Here is a 17,611-nt window from a genome sequence, read left to right as displayed (position 1 = left end):
GGAGTCCATTTGTTCCTGGAATAAACTGAATTTATTATCCTGATCTAATTATTTAAGATCTCTTTTCACTTCTATAGATTCATGTCCTCACTCTGAATCTTGACTTCCAGTCATTTCTTTTACATATTTATTGGGATGATTTTTTTTTCTTTGCTGTTGTTGGTTTGGGAATGCTATTATTGAAATACCTGACTTAATTTTTGAAATCCACACAAAACTATGTCAAAATGGAGTTAATATATGTAATGAGAAGTAGTGCGAGGGTCATGTTCTTCTAGAGGTTTGGAATGGAAATTATAATGTATTTTTTTATGGTCTCTATTTGGTGCCCAGAGCTAGTGGCACTTTAAGGAAGAATCAGTAGTTGAACATACAGTGTTGATGAAATTTTGCAGCAAATATGCTCAGTTTATTTATTCTTCAGAGAAAGATATTTGTTCCTTAGGCTGTTTAATTTGTTCTGTATTCAAAAAGCAAACGAATTTCTCTTCATAAGGCAAAATGCAATGATGTTTTCTTAAATATTGACAATATTAGATTCTGCTGGCGTTTTTCATCTTCAGAATACACAAAATCAAGAAATGGAAACTGCAACCGGTGCATCATCACTAATGCTTATGTACCTAATTTCAATTTTTTTGCAATTTGCTATCCTCTGATGCTTGTCGTTCTGAAAAAAAAAATGGGAACATCATTTCGAGTATTACTTAATGTATTTCTTTTCTGCACATATTAAAGGTCTTTTGTATAAAGTAGTAATGGAATATGCTAGAAATGATCAAAATTTAATGGACCATAGAGCATTTGTAGACCAGAAGCTTTAGAATGAAATGCAAACAGCATTAAATGTCTAAATTTATTTTCTTTTAGACTTTCATCTTACAGTGATTTTCTGCAAGCATGGTATTAGGGTCTCATGGGGAATGTTTAATAGAAGCTATAATAGATAATAACTGACTCTGTAATTAGTCATTTCAAGACAGAGGTACTCTTTGAGCCACTGATAAGAATTGAATTGTGTCACTACATCATGTTTTCATTCCGCAGTCACACCCCAGCAATCCATATTCATAGTCTCCCGGTGCTAAGCTCATTGCCAATTTAACACAGATGTGGAAGAGATATTTGTAACCTGCTCAGCCTTTTGATCCCTTATATTTTATTTGAGGAAATGGCAGTGTAACTTAAGAGTGAGGATAATGGTGTAAAGTCTTAGTGACAAAAATTATCAGAAGATTAATTTGGTATATACATTTATATGTGTATATATATTCACATACAAAATACAGATATATAAAAGAAAAGCTATTATGGTCAAATGTAAAATCCAACTAAAATTTTCTTAGACCTACCTGGTTTTCGAGTACTATAATTGAATACTGCATTATTTTTTATTTTTTTGTTTACTTTTCAGAGGAAACTTATTTTTCATGTATCTCTAAGAATAACAATGGCCCAGTTTTTTCTGTAGAAGTTAGATTTTACAATTTTGGTTACACTGGCTACATTATACTCTCAATTTTATCTTATTTTATTCTTATATGTTATGTTGTAATAAATGTTTCTATGTGGTTGAATTCAACAAAAGTTGAGCTTCTCCCTTGAGCCAAACTCTGGGGAAAGTAGTCTGTGAATGAGCTCTGGCATCACTGAGGAGGGAGAGGTGACTTTCCCCAGGAGGTCAGAACAGACTGCATGAGAGAGATGGCATTTGAACCTGCACCTGAATACCTTAACAAAAGGTAACCTGGCAAGGGGTCATTCTAGGTGAGAGCAGAGGCCAGGAGGCAGAGAAGTATAGAACATGTTCTGGTTTAACTGTTTAATCCAGTTAACATCCTTTAATTAGATGTTTTCAGCTGAAATGGAGAAATTTGACTGGAGGGACTAGTGATGGCCACAACCCAAAGGTCTTTGAAACCACATTGAAGATTTAGGGTTTTAATCTACGGACATTAGGAAGCTAGAGATGTTGATTGAACAAGGGAATTATGTGATCTAAGATGCATTTGCTTTCTAATTATAGATAATAATATACATGCTTTATTTCCCCCTTAAAATGGACTGGCAAGTTCAGAATTCTATATGAAATCTATAATATTGATATTTTCCTCTGTAATAAAGTAGCCAGTTCTCTTGACATTTTAATGCAAAACTATGAAAGATAGAAAAATTGACTCCAAGAGGGAAGAAGTCCCTTGGGAAAGAATTTTACAAATTTGACCATAAAAATTTGTAAAGCCATGAATAAAGACTGATTATATGGGAGAATGGATTGTTTAAATAGGTGTTTACCTATTTAAGCTCACTAGATTATTATTTAATGATTTTATGTAAACCTTTGGTGTCTGATACGGATAACTTGTGGGTGTTATCCCATAGTGGTGATCTATTTTAATTTGTATAAAATAGCTAGAATTGACAGGATGTCAGATGGAGTTTATAAACATTTTTGTCAAGGGAGAACTATTTCTAAATATCTCTGCCCGTCTAGTTAATAAAACCCAAATTACAGTGCCTACACAAGTCTTAGCTCATAGAAGTTACTTAGTTTTCTGTCTCAATCAATCATACACCTTGCTTCATTCTTTAAGTCGGAATGCATTAGGTACCTTCTAGTACATTTTACTATTTGGCTTAGTTTACTCATTGGAAGTGCATTTACCACAGATTTCTTCTCCTCACCAACTTTTTAATGCAAATGTTTTCTAAAATGAAAGTTAAAAGACTAGTACAACAGGTGGGTATGGTGGCTCATGCCTGTAATCCCAGCATTTTGGGAGGCTGAGGCAGGTGGATCACTTCAGGCCAGGAGTTCAAGACCAGCCTGGTCAACATGGTGAAACCCTGTCTCTACTAAAAATACATTCATTAGCCGCACATGGTGGCACACCCCTATAGTCACAGATACCCAGGAGGCTGAGGCACGAGAATGGCTTGAACCCAGGAGATGGAGGCTGCAGTGAGCTGAGATTGTGCCACTGCACTCCAGCCTGGGCAAGAGAGCGAGATTCTCTCTCAAAAAAAAAAAAACAAACAAAAAAACCAAAGACTGGTACAACAAACGTGTATACCCACTACTTAGACTTGGCAATTGTTCATAGTACATAATATACTAATTTGAAAGTGAATTGACATGGAAAATATTATTTGTTCCCCATTTTAACATTAATTAGAGCATTTGACTGATAATCTTGGAAAGGGCATGAAGGACTTGCTTATTAACAGGTCTGAGTTAGATATCAGTTAGACACATGTAACCCAATAGTTACTTTTCTTAAAAGTAGTTCAATTATAAAAAATTTGTCCAATTATCCCCATCCTAATATACCCAAATTTATGTCTTTTACTACAACTTCTACTTATGCAAGTCTATTTTATAAATAAATATTTTTAAAGGAAACATTTTAAAGTGACAATCACTATGGAACGTTTTAAACTATGCAGCTTGGAACCATAACATTCTGAATCAGAGTATCAGAAAACTGCAAAAATGTCTGTAGTGGGAATTAGTGTATTTTACATTCTTCAAATGAGTATATCTAGATCTACACACATGGATAATCCTATGATTCATGGAGAGCTTGTTTATTTTAAATAGTAGACAGCAGTTTTATCTCTGTCTTTAAACAGCTTCATCAATGGGCCAAATTGGTGACCTGAAAGTTATGTTTCCTTCTAGTTCATATACATATTTAAATAATTTTACATTCACAAGTGTGAACCTCAGTTTTAAAAATCATGTCCCATATTATTTCTGTGTATGGTAAATTTTCCCTTTAACTTGTCATAAATCACTTTTCTGCTTTCAAGAACCATTCCAATTGCCTGGACGGCACCAGGTTGTGGATGTAAGTGATGAGTTAAGACTAGAGAGGCTAAAATAGTGCTTGAAAAGTGAGTCAAGTGAAATGAGAGGAAAGAAAGTTGTCAGGGCACAGAGGAAAGATTAGAGCTGGTGCACGTGCGGAGTCACATAGCTTGGTAGAAAGGAATGAGGCAGACACTAAAGGGAGAAGGTAGGGGGAGAGGGCCCCATGTGAAAACCAAAAACTGCAGGGGCCGATGTCACAGGAAACTTGGGCAGATTAACCGAGGGCTGCAAGTAGAGATAAGTGGAAGCCTTTCAGTGAAAGAGAAAGAAAGGGGATGGAGAGAAGGGTGTTCCTGACATAGATTCAAAGTCGAAGTTCCTTGGTGTGAAGTTTTCATTATGCTCCTTTATACTGCTCATAGGTTCACCACCAGTGTTCCAGTCAGTGAAAACATGTGGGCTGCAGACATTCTGAAATGGTCTGCATGCTAACAGAGAATTCACACTGTGTCCAGTGGTTTTTACACACAGAGATTGGACCCATTATCTTCTTGAAGAAGTGGAAGCCTGGTAACCAGAAAGATAGGCCTTAAATCCCATGACAGTCTGGACAACATTTCCTCCTCTTTCTAAAAAAAAAAAAAAAAAAAAGACCGATTATCAGTTCACATATGGATTATGCATCACATCTGCTTAAATGAGGAAAAGGAATGCTTATTCCACTGTCAAAAGAGTAGCGTTTTTCCAAAGGCAAATATCATTTTTTCCTAAAAAATTCTGAACTCTAGCAAGCAGATTATAATCAATTCATTTCAAACAAGTATTTTTTTCTTTAGATGATTTGTGTAAGCATACAGCATCTGATAAAATTTATGCATACTTACGCCTTTTAAAAAATGTCTTTGGCTGGTCTTTTAGTCAGTTTCTCTCTGCATTGATCTGTCTTGCACTCTGGAAAGCATTTTACATATTTAAATAGCCAACTTTTCTCTGTCTTCTTTTTTTCCATGTGGCTTTTCCAAGTGGAGCTCATCTGATGTATAAAGTCTAGGATTCATAACATACTTTTCCTCTGGAAACAAGCTAAAGATAAAACAACCTTGCACTACTTTTATGTGAATAAGTTATTCATTAATAATTCACTAAATATTGAGCACCTAAGAGTACCATAGATTATTCTAGACACTCGAGATATATCAGTGAACGAAATACTTGAGATGCCTGCCTTGATGGAGTTTGACCATGGTTACTTTGCCACTTTGGGATCTGAGGGGAGCAAAGAAGAAACAGGAAATAACCCATGTAGACAGCATCAAGACATTTTAGATGATATCAGATGGTCCTGGGCCAGGTTCTTAATGGCTCTGTTCTACACATTCTTCTTTTGTATGCTGGAAATAATAATAGTATCCCTCTTATAGGTATGTTTTTACAATTAAATGAGATAATATATGTAAACTACTTACCTCAGTGCCCAACTAAGTGGTTGATGTGCCAGCACTAAAAAATATTAGCTATTATTTCTTGTTAAAGGATGAGAAGGTGGTTTATTCCAATCCCCCATGCCATCATGGGAGTAGCATGATGTCAGGCTATTCTATTGATATGTGTCTTGTTTTATGCTTTGTAATATGGATGTTTCAGACCATTTAGCTCTGTTCACTGGATTTTCTGGAGTTTAAACATTCTCATTAAAGTTAATGTGACTCTGGTCATTCTCCTTATTGCCACCAAGGATGATGACAGCCTTGTACTGTGCACTACCTAAATAATGTTATTACCTTCCCTTGGTTGCTTCCTACAAATGACATCATCTCAATCTTATAAAACCTATGCAGGAGAAAATGTTACGTCAAGCAGGAAATTATGATCAGGTTTTAGGGTGGTGAGCAAGATAAAATTTGAAGAAGCCAAGCCTGAGTAGCATACGTATATATTTAATTTTACCCTTTTCTTCCCAGCAACGTCCTGATTTTATGGTTATAAAACCACTCCTCTTCCAGACTTTGTTCTCAAACTTAAAAGCATGCAGTGATCTTCCTTTCTTCTTCACGAGAGGAAAAAGTCTGGCTGTCTTCATGCAAATTAGTCTGCTTTTGTTGGAAAACTTCAGGGAACTCATCTTTGAAATATGGACTCACAATAAGAAATGTGGTTCATCTTACTGTTCTTCTTTCAGCTGATGTACAGTTGTTTCCCACAGTATGAAAGACTTAAAAAAAAAAAAAAAGCATTTTATCATAATGCCAAAACTCCAGCAATGCCTTTGACTGCCTTCAGGGGTGGTAGTGGAGGTGGGGAAACCATCTATTCAATATTACATTATTTTCAGATGATTGTTCACATAAGAAATGTGTAAATGAATGCAGAAAGGTAGGACTGATGTTCTAAATTTAGGACCAGCAATTGTAGACACTGGAGTTCCGAGCTTCTTTATTCTCCTCTGTAATTTCTCATACAAAAAATACCAACTAGGTATAGTATAAAAATAATTTGTTAATGAGTAAAGATTGTTTTGACAGTGTCTAACACTTCAGAAATATATTGTGTTATTCTGACTGTATTGAGAGTTTTTTTTTTCTTTCTTACATTTCAGTGACAATTTCAACAAGCACCTTCTTTGATGGCTTGCTGGTGACAGGACTATACACATCTACGAGTGTTCAGGCATCACAGAGCATTGGAGGTTCCAGTGCTTTTGGATTTGGTAAGCTATTCTCACAAACCAGAAATTTGGGGGTATTTTATACAGTCATAGATCTTATGTTTTAAAGTATCTGTTTTAACAGTGTTAGACCTTTATTACTTCCAAGAAAATAATCTGAAGTGTTTTGTTTTTGTGTGTGTTTGCTTGATGTTGGGTGAATTGAAATAAGTCATGTAAATGTGCAGCTAACCTTGATCTTGGCATGATGAACTTTCTATCATTCTCTCCCTCCACTGCCGCAATTATACTTGGTCCTCTGGGGTTCATGTAAATTTCCATATTCTGTTACTTAAGTGGCTGGAATTTGCTCTGATGTCCACGCAATCATTCAGTAATCTGTTCTCATAAACAGTTCTTAAAATATTATGGTTAATGAAAAGTGTCGTGTTAAATCTGGCAACTGAACATTGTATAAAGCAGAAGATAGCAATATTTGATAAAATTATTGAGTTCTATGAGTATTCATAGAAGAATCCTATTTAATACTTAAAATATTTGAATGTCCTTAAATCAGAGACCTGTCCTTAAATCAGAGGCCTTAAAACAGAAGACCACGTGATGTCCATTAATCTCAGAGGAGTCTCAACTTAGGAATCTCTAGTTTACCCATAATGCTGTTAAACATGCCAGGCTGGGATTAAGTAGATCCTTCACAGCATCAAAAATGCAAACTTAATATATCAGTTTATGTAGGATATGAAATTACTGATCTTACTCCAAAATTGAAAGATTACACAGGACTTCATCCATAGATGTGAGAAGGATAGAATTGCATTATCAGACACAAAGTTATGTGTTCAACATTTTATTTTTTTCTATGATGTTTATCAAATAAATAAATTTTCTACCTCCTTTTGATATATGAAGTGTCGAGTCCCAGCAGTAGCCCTGCCCAGATGACTCATTCGCTGATGTCAGAGCAACAGTGTTGATGCTGCATTGTTACTGCTTGCCCAAGATGAGGTCCACAGCCCACAGCTTAAGGAAACCTCGAAGTCATTCAGTCATCATTTTAAATGATTTCACATTTGAGAATTTGCTGTATTTTAAAAAGATCCCAGGTTAGATTTCGCAGTCTGTTGGTAACTACTTCTAAGGTCCAAACCTCAGGGGAAAAATGTCCTCTTAGGTCTACAAATTCCACTTATTTAGTCCCATCCTTTTTCTGCTCTGCAGAGAGGAAGGGTCAGGTCATAGTCATATGTATATAAGTACATAAGTATATTACATACCACCTGTTTTGTTGCAGCAGGATTCATAAGTAGAGTTGTCAGATTCAGCAAGTAAAACTACCAGACACTTTGTTAAATTTGAATTTTAGGTAAACAAAATTTTTTTAGTATAAGTATGCAATATTTGGAATAAGACCTTCTAGGATCCAGCCTAGTCCAATTAAAACCTCTGGGTGTGAGGGCCTGAGCATTGGTGATTTTTTAAAGCTGTCTAGGTGGTTCTAATGTTTATCCAGGATTGAGAACCACTGTACTGGATCAGTGCCCAATCCAGCCATCAGCATCACCTGGAAAGTAGTAACTGCATAATTGTAGACTTCAAACACAGTGAATCAGAAATTCTAGGGGTGGGATCCTGTGATCATTTTTTGAAATAAACACTCCAGGTGATGTTGATCCATGTTAAAGTGTGAGGACTTCTATTCTAGTGGAAAGACAGATGTTGATTAAATGGTCATGTAAATATGTCATAGCAAACCTTGCTAGGGGCTGGCAAAGAAGTGTACTGAGTGCTGGGAAAGGGTATGACAGAGAAACTAGATCCAGTCTTGAGTAAAGTGTGGTGTAATTTGGAAAGGTGTTCCTGAGGAAATGGTATTTGAGTAGAGCTATGAAGGAGTAGAGATTATTAACTAAAGGTCTGTGGATGGTGGGGCACAGCATACCCAAAGGAAAGAACAGCAGGTGCAAAGGCCACAGGTGGGAAGAGGCTGGCTATGTTCTAGGAACTGAAAGAAAACCTTGGAGTGGCTGGACTTGGAATCAAGAGGGAAGGGGATACGGCTAGATAGGAGACTAGAGCCAGACCATTCAGGATATTGTAAGTTTGGGGCCTTTATCCTGAGTGAAAGGAAAGGCATTGAGGGTTTTAGGCTGAGGAATGATTCCACAAACCTTTCATTTTAAAGAGATCACTCTGAGGTCAGTATGGAGAACACACTGTAGAGCCCAGTAGGGGGTTCAGAAAGATTGTTCTGTGGTATCATACTCTGGGGACTGTGGTGGGGAGGGGGGAGGGGGGAGGGATAGCATTGGGAGATATACCTAATGCTAGATGACGAGTTAGTGGGTGCAGCGCACCAGCATGGCACATGTATACATATGTAACTAACCTGCACAATGTGCACATGTACCCTAAAACTTAAAGTATAATTAAAAAAAAAAAAAAAAAGATTCTGATATGGCAAGGCGTGTAAGGTGTCCAAGGTACAGGCGGGCATCGGCAACAAGAAGGAGCCAGATGTGGGGGGATAAGAGTTCAGGCTGTGAGTCACATTGACCTGCTTGTAGATGCAGCATTCATCTCTTAGTTATGTGCCTCAGCCAAGTCGTTTAACCTCTCTAAGCTTAATTTTCTCATATATGACATGATGATGATAAGGTTACCTTCTTCATAAGATGCTGGGTAGCCCTGATAATTAAAGGAGGAAGTGATTTATGTAAAGCCATTAGCACATAAAAAAACACTCGATAAAATTAGCTTTTCCAGATTATAATCTTGGAAACTGAAGCAGACCATTTCCTTAGTCCAGGGCTTATATACACTTCCTATAGGGGGAGCAAAAAAAAAAAAAAAAACCAGTTCTGAAATGTAATTAATCTGGGATATATAGGCTGAGATGATTTGAGGAGACTTGGCTGAATTAAGGAACTATCATTTGTCAGTGCGGGGAACTATCATTTGATAGTTTGTCAGTTCCTTTACATAAGGAAAATCATTAAAGATCATTCCTCAGTGTGTTGTAAGCACATTTTGAGAGAACATATAAAATGCATATATCATATTGCCTCAGATTTTAGCTAGTAAGACAAACAAACTAAGAATAAAATTGTTACAAATTATTTAAGAGACCTGGTCTTCAAGACATTTCCTATGGTAACTTTGAAAGCTGTAAAAGGTCTATTTGTACTTGAATTAAAATATATTTTGATTAGCCTAAATTGCACCTAACCTTCCTCTCACAGGCAACCCTGTATCATTGGTTTAATGGTCCAACGACACTTTTGAGCTTGGGCAGAGCCCATCAGTGACTTCCATAGCTCAGGTCTTACACTAGATCCTTTGCATTTTTATAGGACATGTGTTTTATATGGATGTATAGGTAGGTGAGATATTTTATTAAGTTCTGATAATATCCAAATAATATTATGTGTATTTATGTGACAGTAGTAAATAACTTTAAAAGTAAAATTTGATAATATGCCTGGATATTATATAACAAAGTTAATTTTCATGAATAATGTTTAGAATGGAAAGCAGGAGGTAAAATGTCTTTTTAAATAAAATGGCCACTTTTGAAAAAAAGCACATTAATTTTTGGGGTATTTGATCTAAGTTTAACATATTCTTTACAAGTTAAAAACAAAATTAAACATTTAATTTGATTAGGGTAGGAAAGTAGAGGAAAATTATAGAAGGCATAATTTCTACATATTGCTGCTTTTTGGTAGTTAGTAGTTATGGTAGGGTCAGGCTAAAGTAATGTGGCACTTTTTGACCTAGAACAAAAGAGTTATTGAATACATAATCTATCATTAGTCTCTGACTTTTTTGATGGAATGTTAAGCAAATGTGGTTTATTTGGCATTTCCCCAACATATCACAGGATTAATGTGCAATATGTTTAACTAGCTGTGACAAATAAGGCAGAGTAAAGCATTTAGTAAGTCTAAATAGGTACTTCTGAAAGTTTTTTTCCTACTTGTAGTAGTTATTTTAATTGTACTAATTACACTAAAGTTACAGCTACTCTTCTTTGAATGTAAAATGTGTGTATGACTAGCCAAAATGTCCATAATTATACTTAAGATATTGCTGTAGAAATGTAATTCCACTAACATTACTACAGCTTTTTATGCAAAGCCAGAATTCTTTAGCATGCGTGCCTCACTGACCAAAAATAGACAAATGCCTAATAGCCAGAAATACGTTAAGACAATAGCTATGCAAAAGATGACTGTAAGCCAGCAATGCCTGATTTGAAATACCTCATTTTACTTGTCAATATAAGAAAACATGCTGCCCTTGGGAAGTGTGATGTTTAATTATGGATATCTCTTTGTGCATCCCAGAAAAAAAAAAAATGCTTCTCTCTTGTCTTTGACTTTGAATTCCAGCTCAATCATGTAAATCTTCAAGGCTCATTGTGGTCGCTCAATGAAGGGTTATTTGAATATCCTTTCATACAAAATTGTTCCTTTTCCAGGGCTGAAATGCATTTACTTAAGATTTAGAATCCTGGTTATAAAAGATAGAGATTTTACCCAATTTTTTATATTCTGGCTCTGAAACCTGAGAATCAGGTTTGCAGGTCTGATGAATGCAGCCAAATTTCAAATTGTTAGACCTTCCATAAATTAAGGTCTTTGTACTTCCTAGATAATCTTGCTCAGCTAATACATCAGCCATTATAGCACTTTTTTACTTAAACTCTTGTAATTTTCTATGTGTTTCATTTCTTTGTTCTGTAATAATTAGGAATTCTAAATACAATCATTTAAGTTAAAAAATGCTTAAAAGGCTGGGCACAGTGGGTCACGCCTGTAATCCCAGCACTTTGGGAGGCCAAGGGGGGCAGATCACAAGGTCAGGAGTTCAAGACCAGCCTGGCCAACATAGTCAAACCCCATCTCTACTAAAAATACAAAAAATTAGCCAGGCATAGTGGCATGCACCTGTAATCCCAGGTACTCGGGAGGCTGAGGCAGGAGAATCACTTGAACCCGGGAGGTGGAGGTTTGCAGTGAGCCGAGATCACACCATTGCACTCCAGCCTGGGCAACAGTGCAAGAATGTCTCAAAAAAAAAAAAAAAAAGCTTAAAGTGACAAAATTTGATTAAATCCAAGTTCGGGGGGAATGTGGTGAACAGGTGTAGGAATTTTTTGTAATTTTTTCTCTTAAACATTCAGTTATTCATGTCATATTTTTAATAGAGATTAAGCAATTAACATAAAACTAGTATTTTCAACACTATCTTTAAAACATAGTATTGGAAATTTTTAACTTAATTATCAGATTATTTTCAATGTGATTTGACAGTTTAGGTAGACAGGAGTGTAATTACAAAATGAATTATTTAAATATATATATTATATATATATATTTAATATATATTGTTTGTTTTTGAGATGAAGTCTTGCTTTGTTACCCAGGCTGGAGTGCAGTGGCGCAATCTCAGATCACTACAACATCCACCTCCCAGGTTCAAGCAATTCTCCAGCCTCAGCCTCCCGAGTGAATTATTTAAATATTTTAAGAAAAACTTCAAACTTTAGTAAATCTTATATTGGTCACTAGTTAATAAAAATTGTACTTCATTAATAATTTTAGATTTTATGGTAATGTTTCATTGCCAGGATGAAGTTTTTACTATTTTGTTTTATTTTTCACTGAACATAGAAATGCAGGGCCTATATGCTAACTTTTCATTATCCTTCACATTAAGACTAAGTAGAACCTATTACAAATTTGCTAATTATCGCCAAGGCCCATACTCCCCAGGGCATTAGCAGCAGTTGAATCTTAGGTGTCTTGTCTGTGTGACTGAGATGTACATTATGAATGCATGAACATATTTAGGGCTTAATATTCATGAAGAGGGACAGCCATTCACAATTTCATTAAATAGAGTATTGTATAAGTAGTGGTACTTATTTACTAGCCTAAATTAAGCTAATGCTTTACTTAGAATAACCTGGCTAAATTTATTTTGTCTGCCTCTTTACAAAGAAACACAGAAGTAAATGCAATTTAAGCATACTTGAGGAATTCAAAGGCATGATGTTTTATTGGGTATGGTAAATGATCTGTAATTAACAAGAAGACTTCAGATTAATTAAACAAATTACTCTAGCCAATGGTACAAAGAGCAGAGCTGACAAGAGATGAAATTGCCATTAATTTCTCCTTTTAACAGGATATTAACTTACATTTGGTCTTTATTCATTCCATTTGAGTATTCCATTCTTACCTTCATTAAGAAATAGTTTTATCTAGTTTATATTTGACATATGATAAATAATTCAGGGATATTTCCCAACTTCCAAATAGCTAACTTGAAAAGAATCACTTACTAAAATAGTGAGCATGACAAATATACAGCTATTGAATTAATTAACCAATAAATTGTTAAAGCAGATATTCAAGGGCATGAGATTTGAGCCAAGGTGGAGGAATTAGTAGAGAAAGTCAGTTCAACCTGGTGGCTCAGTACATGAACTCTGGAGTTAGGCAGCTCAGGTTCCATGCCCAGCCCTGTTTCTTGCTAACTTGAGCAACATACTTACCTCCATGTCTGCATTTGTAAACCAAGAATAACCATGGTGCCCAGTTCATAAAGTTGTTGGATGGATTAAATGAGATTATCAGTTCAAATACCTAGTATATATTATATGCTCAAAAAAGGTATTTAAAGACTCGGAATGAAGTAAGAATCCTTTCTTTGAGAAGGGCAATAGAATGAGAAGATTGTTCCAGTGACAGAGGTTTGAGAAGTTCACTTTAATTTTGGGGAGCTGCACTCAGTTTCTTACCCACAGAATTCAGAGCTGGAATGGACCTCCCCTAGAGCCTGGCTCAGCGCCACCCCCAGTGTATAGGTAAGGAAGCAATGCTTGGGAAGGCCAGTGATGACTATTGCAGGAGATAGTGTAAGTGTGAGGATAAAACCAGGTGTTCACCTCATGTTCTCACTCATAAGTGGGAGTTGAACAATGAGAACACATGGACACAGGGAGAGGAACGTCACACACTGGGGCCTGTTGCTGGGGTAAGGGGGCAAGGAGAGGGAGAACATTAATACAAATACCTAATGCATGAGGAGCGTAAAACCTAAATGACGGGTTGATGCGTGCAGCAAACCACCATGGCACACGTATACCTGTGTAACAAATCTGCATGTTCTGTACATGTATCCCAGAACTTAAAACTTAAAAAAAAAATAAGTTTTTTTTAAAAAAAGAAAAAAAACAGGCTTTCTGACATCATATCCAGTTCTCAGATATTCTTTTAAAGCTATAATTTACATACTATAAAATTTACCATTTTAAAGGCTACATTTCAGTGATTTGCAGTATATTCACAAGATTGTACAGCTAACACCACTAATTCCAGAAAGCTAATGTCACCTCCAAAAGGAGTCCTGTATCCATTAGCAGTCACTCTCTATTCTCTTCTCCCCTCAGCCCCTGGGCCACCACTAATCTGCTTTCTGTCTCTATGGATTTGCTTATTCTGGACATTTCATTTAAGTGGAACCATATAACATGCAGCCTTTTGTGCCTGGCTTTTTTTTTTTTTTTTTTCAGAGACTTGATCTTGTTGCCCAGGCTGGAGTGCAGTGGCACATCATCTCAACTTATTGCAACCTCCACCTCCTGGGTTCAAGCGGTTCTCCTGCCTCAGCCTCCCGAGAAGCTGGGACTACAGGTGTGCACCACCATGCCTAGCTAATTTTTGTGTTTTTAGTAGAGACGGGGTTTCACCACGTTGGCCAGGATGGTCTCAGTCTCCTGACCTCATGATCCGACCGCCTCGGCCTCCCAAGGTGTTGGGATTACAGGCATGTACCACCGCGCCTGGCTGTGCCTGGCTTTTTTTACTTAACATGTTTTCAAGGTTTATCCTGGCATAACATATATCACTACTTCTTTTTATAGATGAATAATATTCCATTGTATGGATATGTCTTTTGTTGTTTAGTGGATGGATATTTGGCAGTTACCAGATTCTTAAAAGGAATTAGGGCTGTGTAAATAGGAAAAAAAAGTTTAAGGAGGACACAAAGCAATAGGACCACCACATTCCTTAGATATTCATCCGTGGCTCAAAACCTCTGAAGATTAAAATTGCTTAGCCTGTTCTGTGGCTCAGATGTGAAAATAGTTATGCTTAGAAATCAAGACAGATTTCTCCTCTGCCCTCCTTTCCTGCCACTCAGGAGAGATAGGCCACTGTATCATGTTTTTACCCTAACCTTTTGGCCTTAGTTTAAACCATAAGGTACAAAAGCCAAGCTATGTCAAATATACTAGCACAGGAGTTAGGAATTGAGACATGTCAATTCCAGTCCAACTCTTTATGAGCTGAATCCAAGGAACAAGTAAACATTCAGGAGCTATGGGCAGCCATGCTCTATAATGGCTCAGAGGAATCATGAGCAGAGAGAGGAGGAGAGAGAGAGTCAGAATGCTGCCTGAGGTACCAGAGCTTTCCAGGCTCCTATTTTAGGCTTACTTTTCATCAGGCTTAGATATTTTGGGATTCTAAGAAACCATAAACATAGCTAACATTATCAAGCACTTGCTATCTGCCCGGTGTGTTACAGGTATTAACTCTTTTGATCCTAAAAAAAATTGTACTATAATTCTCCTTATTTTATGGATAAAGAACCCAAGGCAAAAAGAGCATAAGTAACTTGCTGGAGGTTATGCTTGCTTAGGGAGTTGCAGAGCTGTAATTCAGACTGAGCCCTGCAACCTCTCATTAAACTCCCTTTGCAGCCCAAGCCAGCTTGACTTGATTTTTATCATCACCCAAAGAACCTTGACTGAGAAAAGGCCCTCTCTGCTCTAACCCTGCTGTCCTTTCCCACACCTCTTCTCAGCCTCTTTTCCAGACACCTACTCCCACTACATATGCACATATACCCCCTTGCACTAATTAAAATAACCCACACACAGCTTCAAAATTCCAGCTCTTTTAAACGTCTACTGCCCTTGTTTGTGTCCCTTGGAATTCTTTCTGGCTCGGTCTCCGGGGCAAACCCTCTGCCATCTTTTAGGGCCCCCTTCCATACTTACCTCCTCTATTAAAACTTTAGAACCCTTCCCCTCTGCTCCTCCCTTCCCGCTACCTCTGCGGAATTCTCCACTCCCTCCTCTGTGCTTCTCCGTCTTCTCGGACCTCCACCAGTCACCTCTAACAAGCTACCAAATTTGCTTGTTTAAAAACCTTTAAGTCTCTTTGAAGACAAAGAGATAACCTAGTCATCTTCACTCCTGTGAAGTCATCTTCACTCCTGTGGCACATTACCAGTGCTCAATAAATATTTACTGAATGAATAGACCAATAACAATCTTTGAGGATTCGTAAGGTATTTGAGCTGCCCTTAGTAAATGCATGTGTCTGCACAAGTGTTTGGGTATAGACTGGGCCAGGTGGGGTGGCGGGTGGGGAGGAGAGTATTACTGTCTTTAAGTTTGAGGATATTTCTAAATCTGTATTTGTCCATATATGTGTACACATCTATACATGCATTTAAAACTATACAAATATATGTTAATCTTATGAAAAGAGGTCCTGGGGAAATTGATCATCCTGGCTACCTCTTTGTCCATTTCTCTCCTGGAGGTGGCAGACACTAATATTTGCAGGTAGGACAGTGATTAAGTATCTTCTATAGAATTAAGAAAATAGAGGGCAGGAAGCAGTGGCTCACGCCTGTAATCCCAGCACTTTGGGAGGGTGAGGTGGGTAGAACACTCGTCAGGAGTTTGAGACTAGCCTGGCCAATACAGTGAAACCCTGTCTCTACTAAAAATATAAAAATCAGCCAGGTGTGTTGGCACATGTCTGTAGTCCCAATAACTCAGGAGGCTGAGACAGGAGAATCACTTGAACCCCGGAGGCAGAGGTTGCAGTGAGCAGAGATTGCACCACTGCACTTCAGCCTGGGCGACAAAGCGAGACTATCTCAAAAAAAAAAAAAAAAAAAAAAAAAGAAAGAACTTCAAGGGATTGGCAGTCCAGCCTCGTATCTTACAGCATGTTGGTGTCTTAATGTTACATTATTAGGTTCTTATTTCATCTCTTTCCAGTTTTTATTTCATTTTCTTTCCAGAAATGATAAGTCTGCAGTTTCTTGGGAATATATTTTAATATTATGTCAATTGAAATGATTAAGGAAGATTCTCTTGTATGAAGATGCAATCCCTTGCTTTAACTTCAGCACCTTTCTCATATAATTTCTCATAAAATTGAAAATGATAAGCGTTTGTTAAAAAGTAATTAAGTCACTTGTTTTCTTTCCTTTAGGCAAACAAAAACACACATTCCACATGAGACTCATCCATTTCCTAACTCCTTAAGAAAATTTTCATGTCAGTTTTCTCTGGACACTTCACAGATCATAGATACAGGAATTTAGTCCTGATAAGATATGTAAAGTCAAGAAACAGTAGATGCTGGTGTGGCTGTGGAGAAATAGGAATGCTTTTACACTGTTGGTGGGAATGTAAGTTAGTTCAAGCATTGTGGAATACAGTGTGGCGATCCCCCAAGGATCTAGAACCAGAAATACCATTTGACCCAGCAATCCCATTACTGGATATATAACCAAAGGGATATAAATCATTCTACTATGAAGACACATGGACACGTATGTTTATTGCAGCACTATTTACAATAGCAAAGACATGGAACCAGCCCAAATGCCCATCAGTGATAGACTAGATAAGGAAAATGTGGTACATACACACTATGGAATACTGTGCAGCCATAAAAAGGAACGAGATCATGTCCTTTGCAGGGACATGGATGAAGCTGGAAGTCATCATCCTCAGCAAACTAACACAGGAATAGAAAACCAAACACTGCATGTTCTCACTTATAAGTGGGAGTTGAACAAATGAGAACACATGGACACAGGGAGGGGAACAACACACACCTGGGGCCTGTCGGGGGTGGGGAGTGAAGGTAGGGAGAGCATTAGGACAAATAGCTAATGTACGTGGAGCTTAAAACCTAGATGACGGGTTGATAGGTGCAGCAAACCACTGTGGCACATATATACCTATGTAACAAACCTGCACATTCTGCACATGTATCCCGGAACTTAAAAAAAAACAAAAACAAAAA

General features: G+C 37.1%; 1 protein-coding gene across 3 annotated transcripts in view; it reads left to right on the top strand.

Annotated features, from left to right (window-relative positions):
* Positions 1-17,611, top strand: part of RELN (reelin) — a 520,521-nt gene that overhangs the window by 66,201 nt on the left and 436,709 nt on the right. For all 3 annotated transcript variants that reach the window (XM_003825720.5, XM_055114793.2, XM_063606317.1), the window contains exon 2: positions 6,411-6,521. In XM_003825720.5, the coding sequence (XP_003825768.3) occupies positions 6,411-6,521 (111 nt within the window). The remainder of the gene's footprint in view (positions 1-6,410; positions 6,522-17,611) is intronic.

Source organism: Pan paniscus, chromosome 6, assembly GCF_029289425.2.
Source record: "Pan paniscus chromosome 6, NHGRI_mPanPan1-v2.0_pri, whole genome shotgun sequence".
In the NCBI taxonomy this organism is placed as follows: domain Eukaryota; kingdom Metazoa; phylum Chordata; class Mammalia; order Primates; family Hominidae; genus Pan; species Pan paniscus.
Note: the sequence above shows the minus strand (reverse complement) of the source record. Positions and strands in the feature narration are given on the sequence as shown.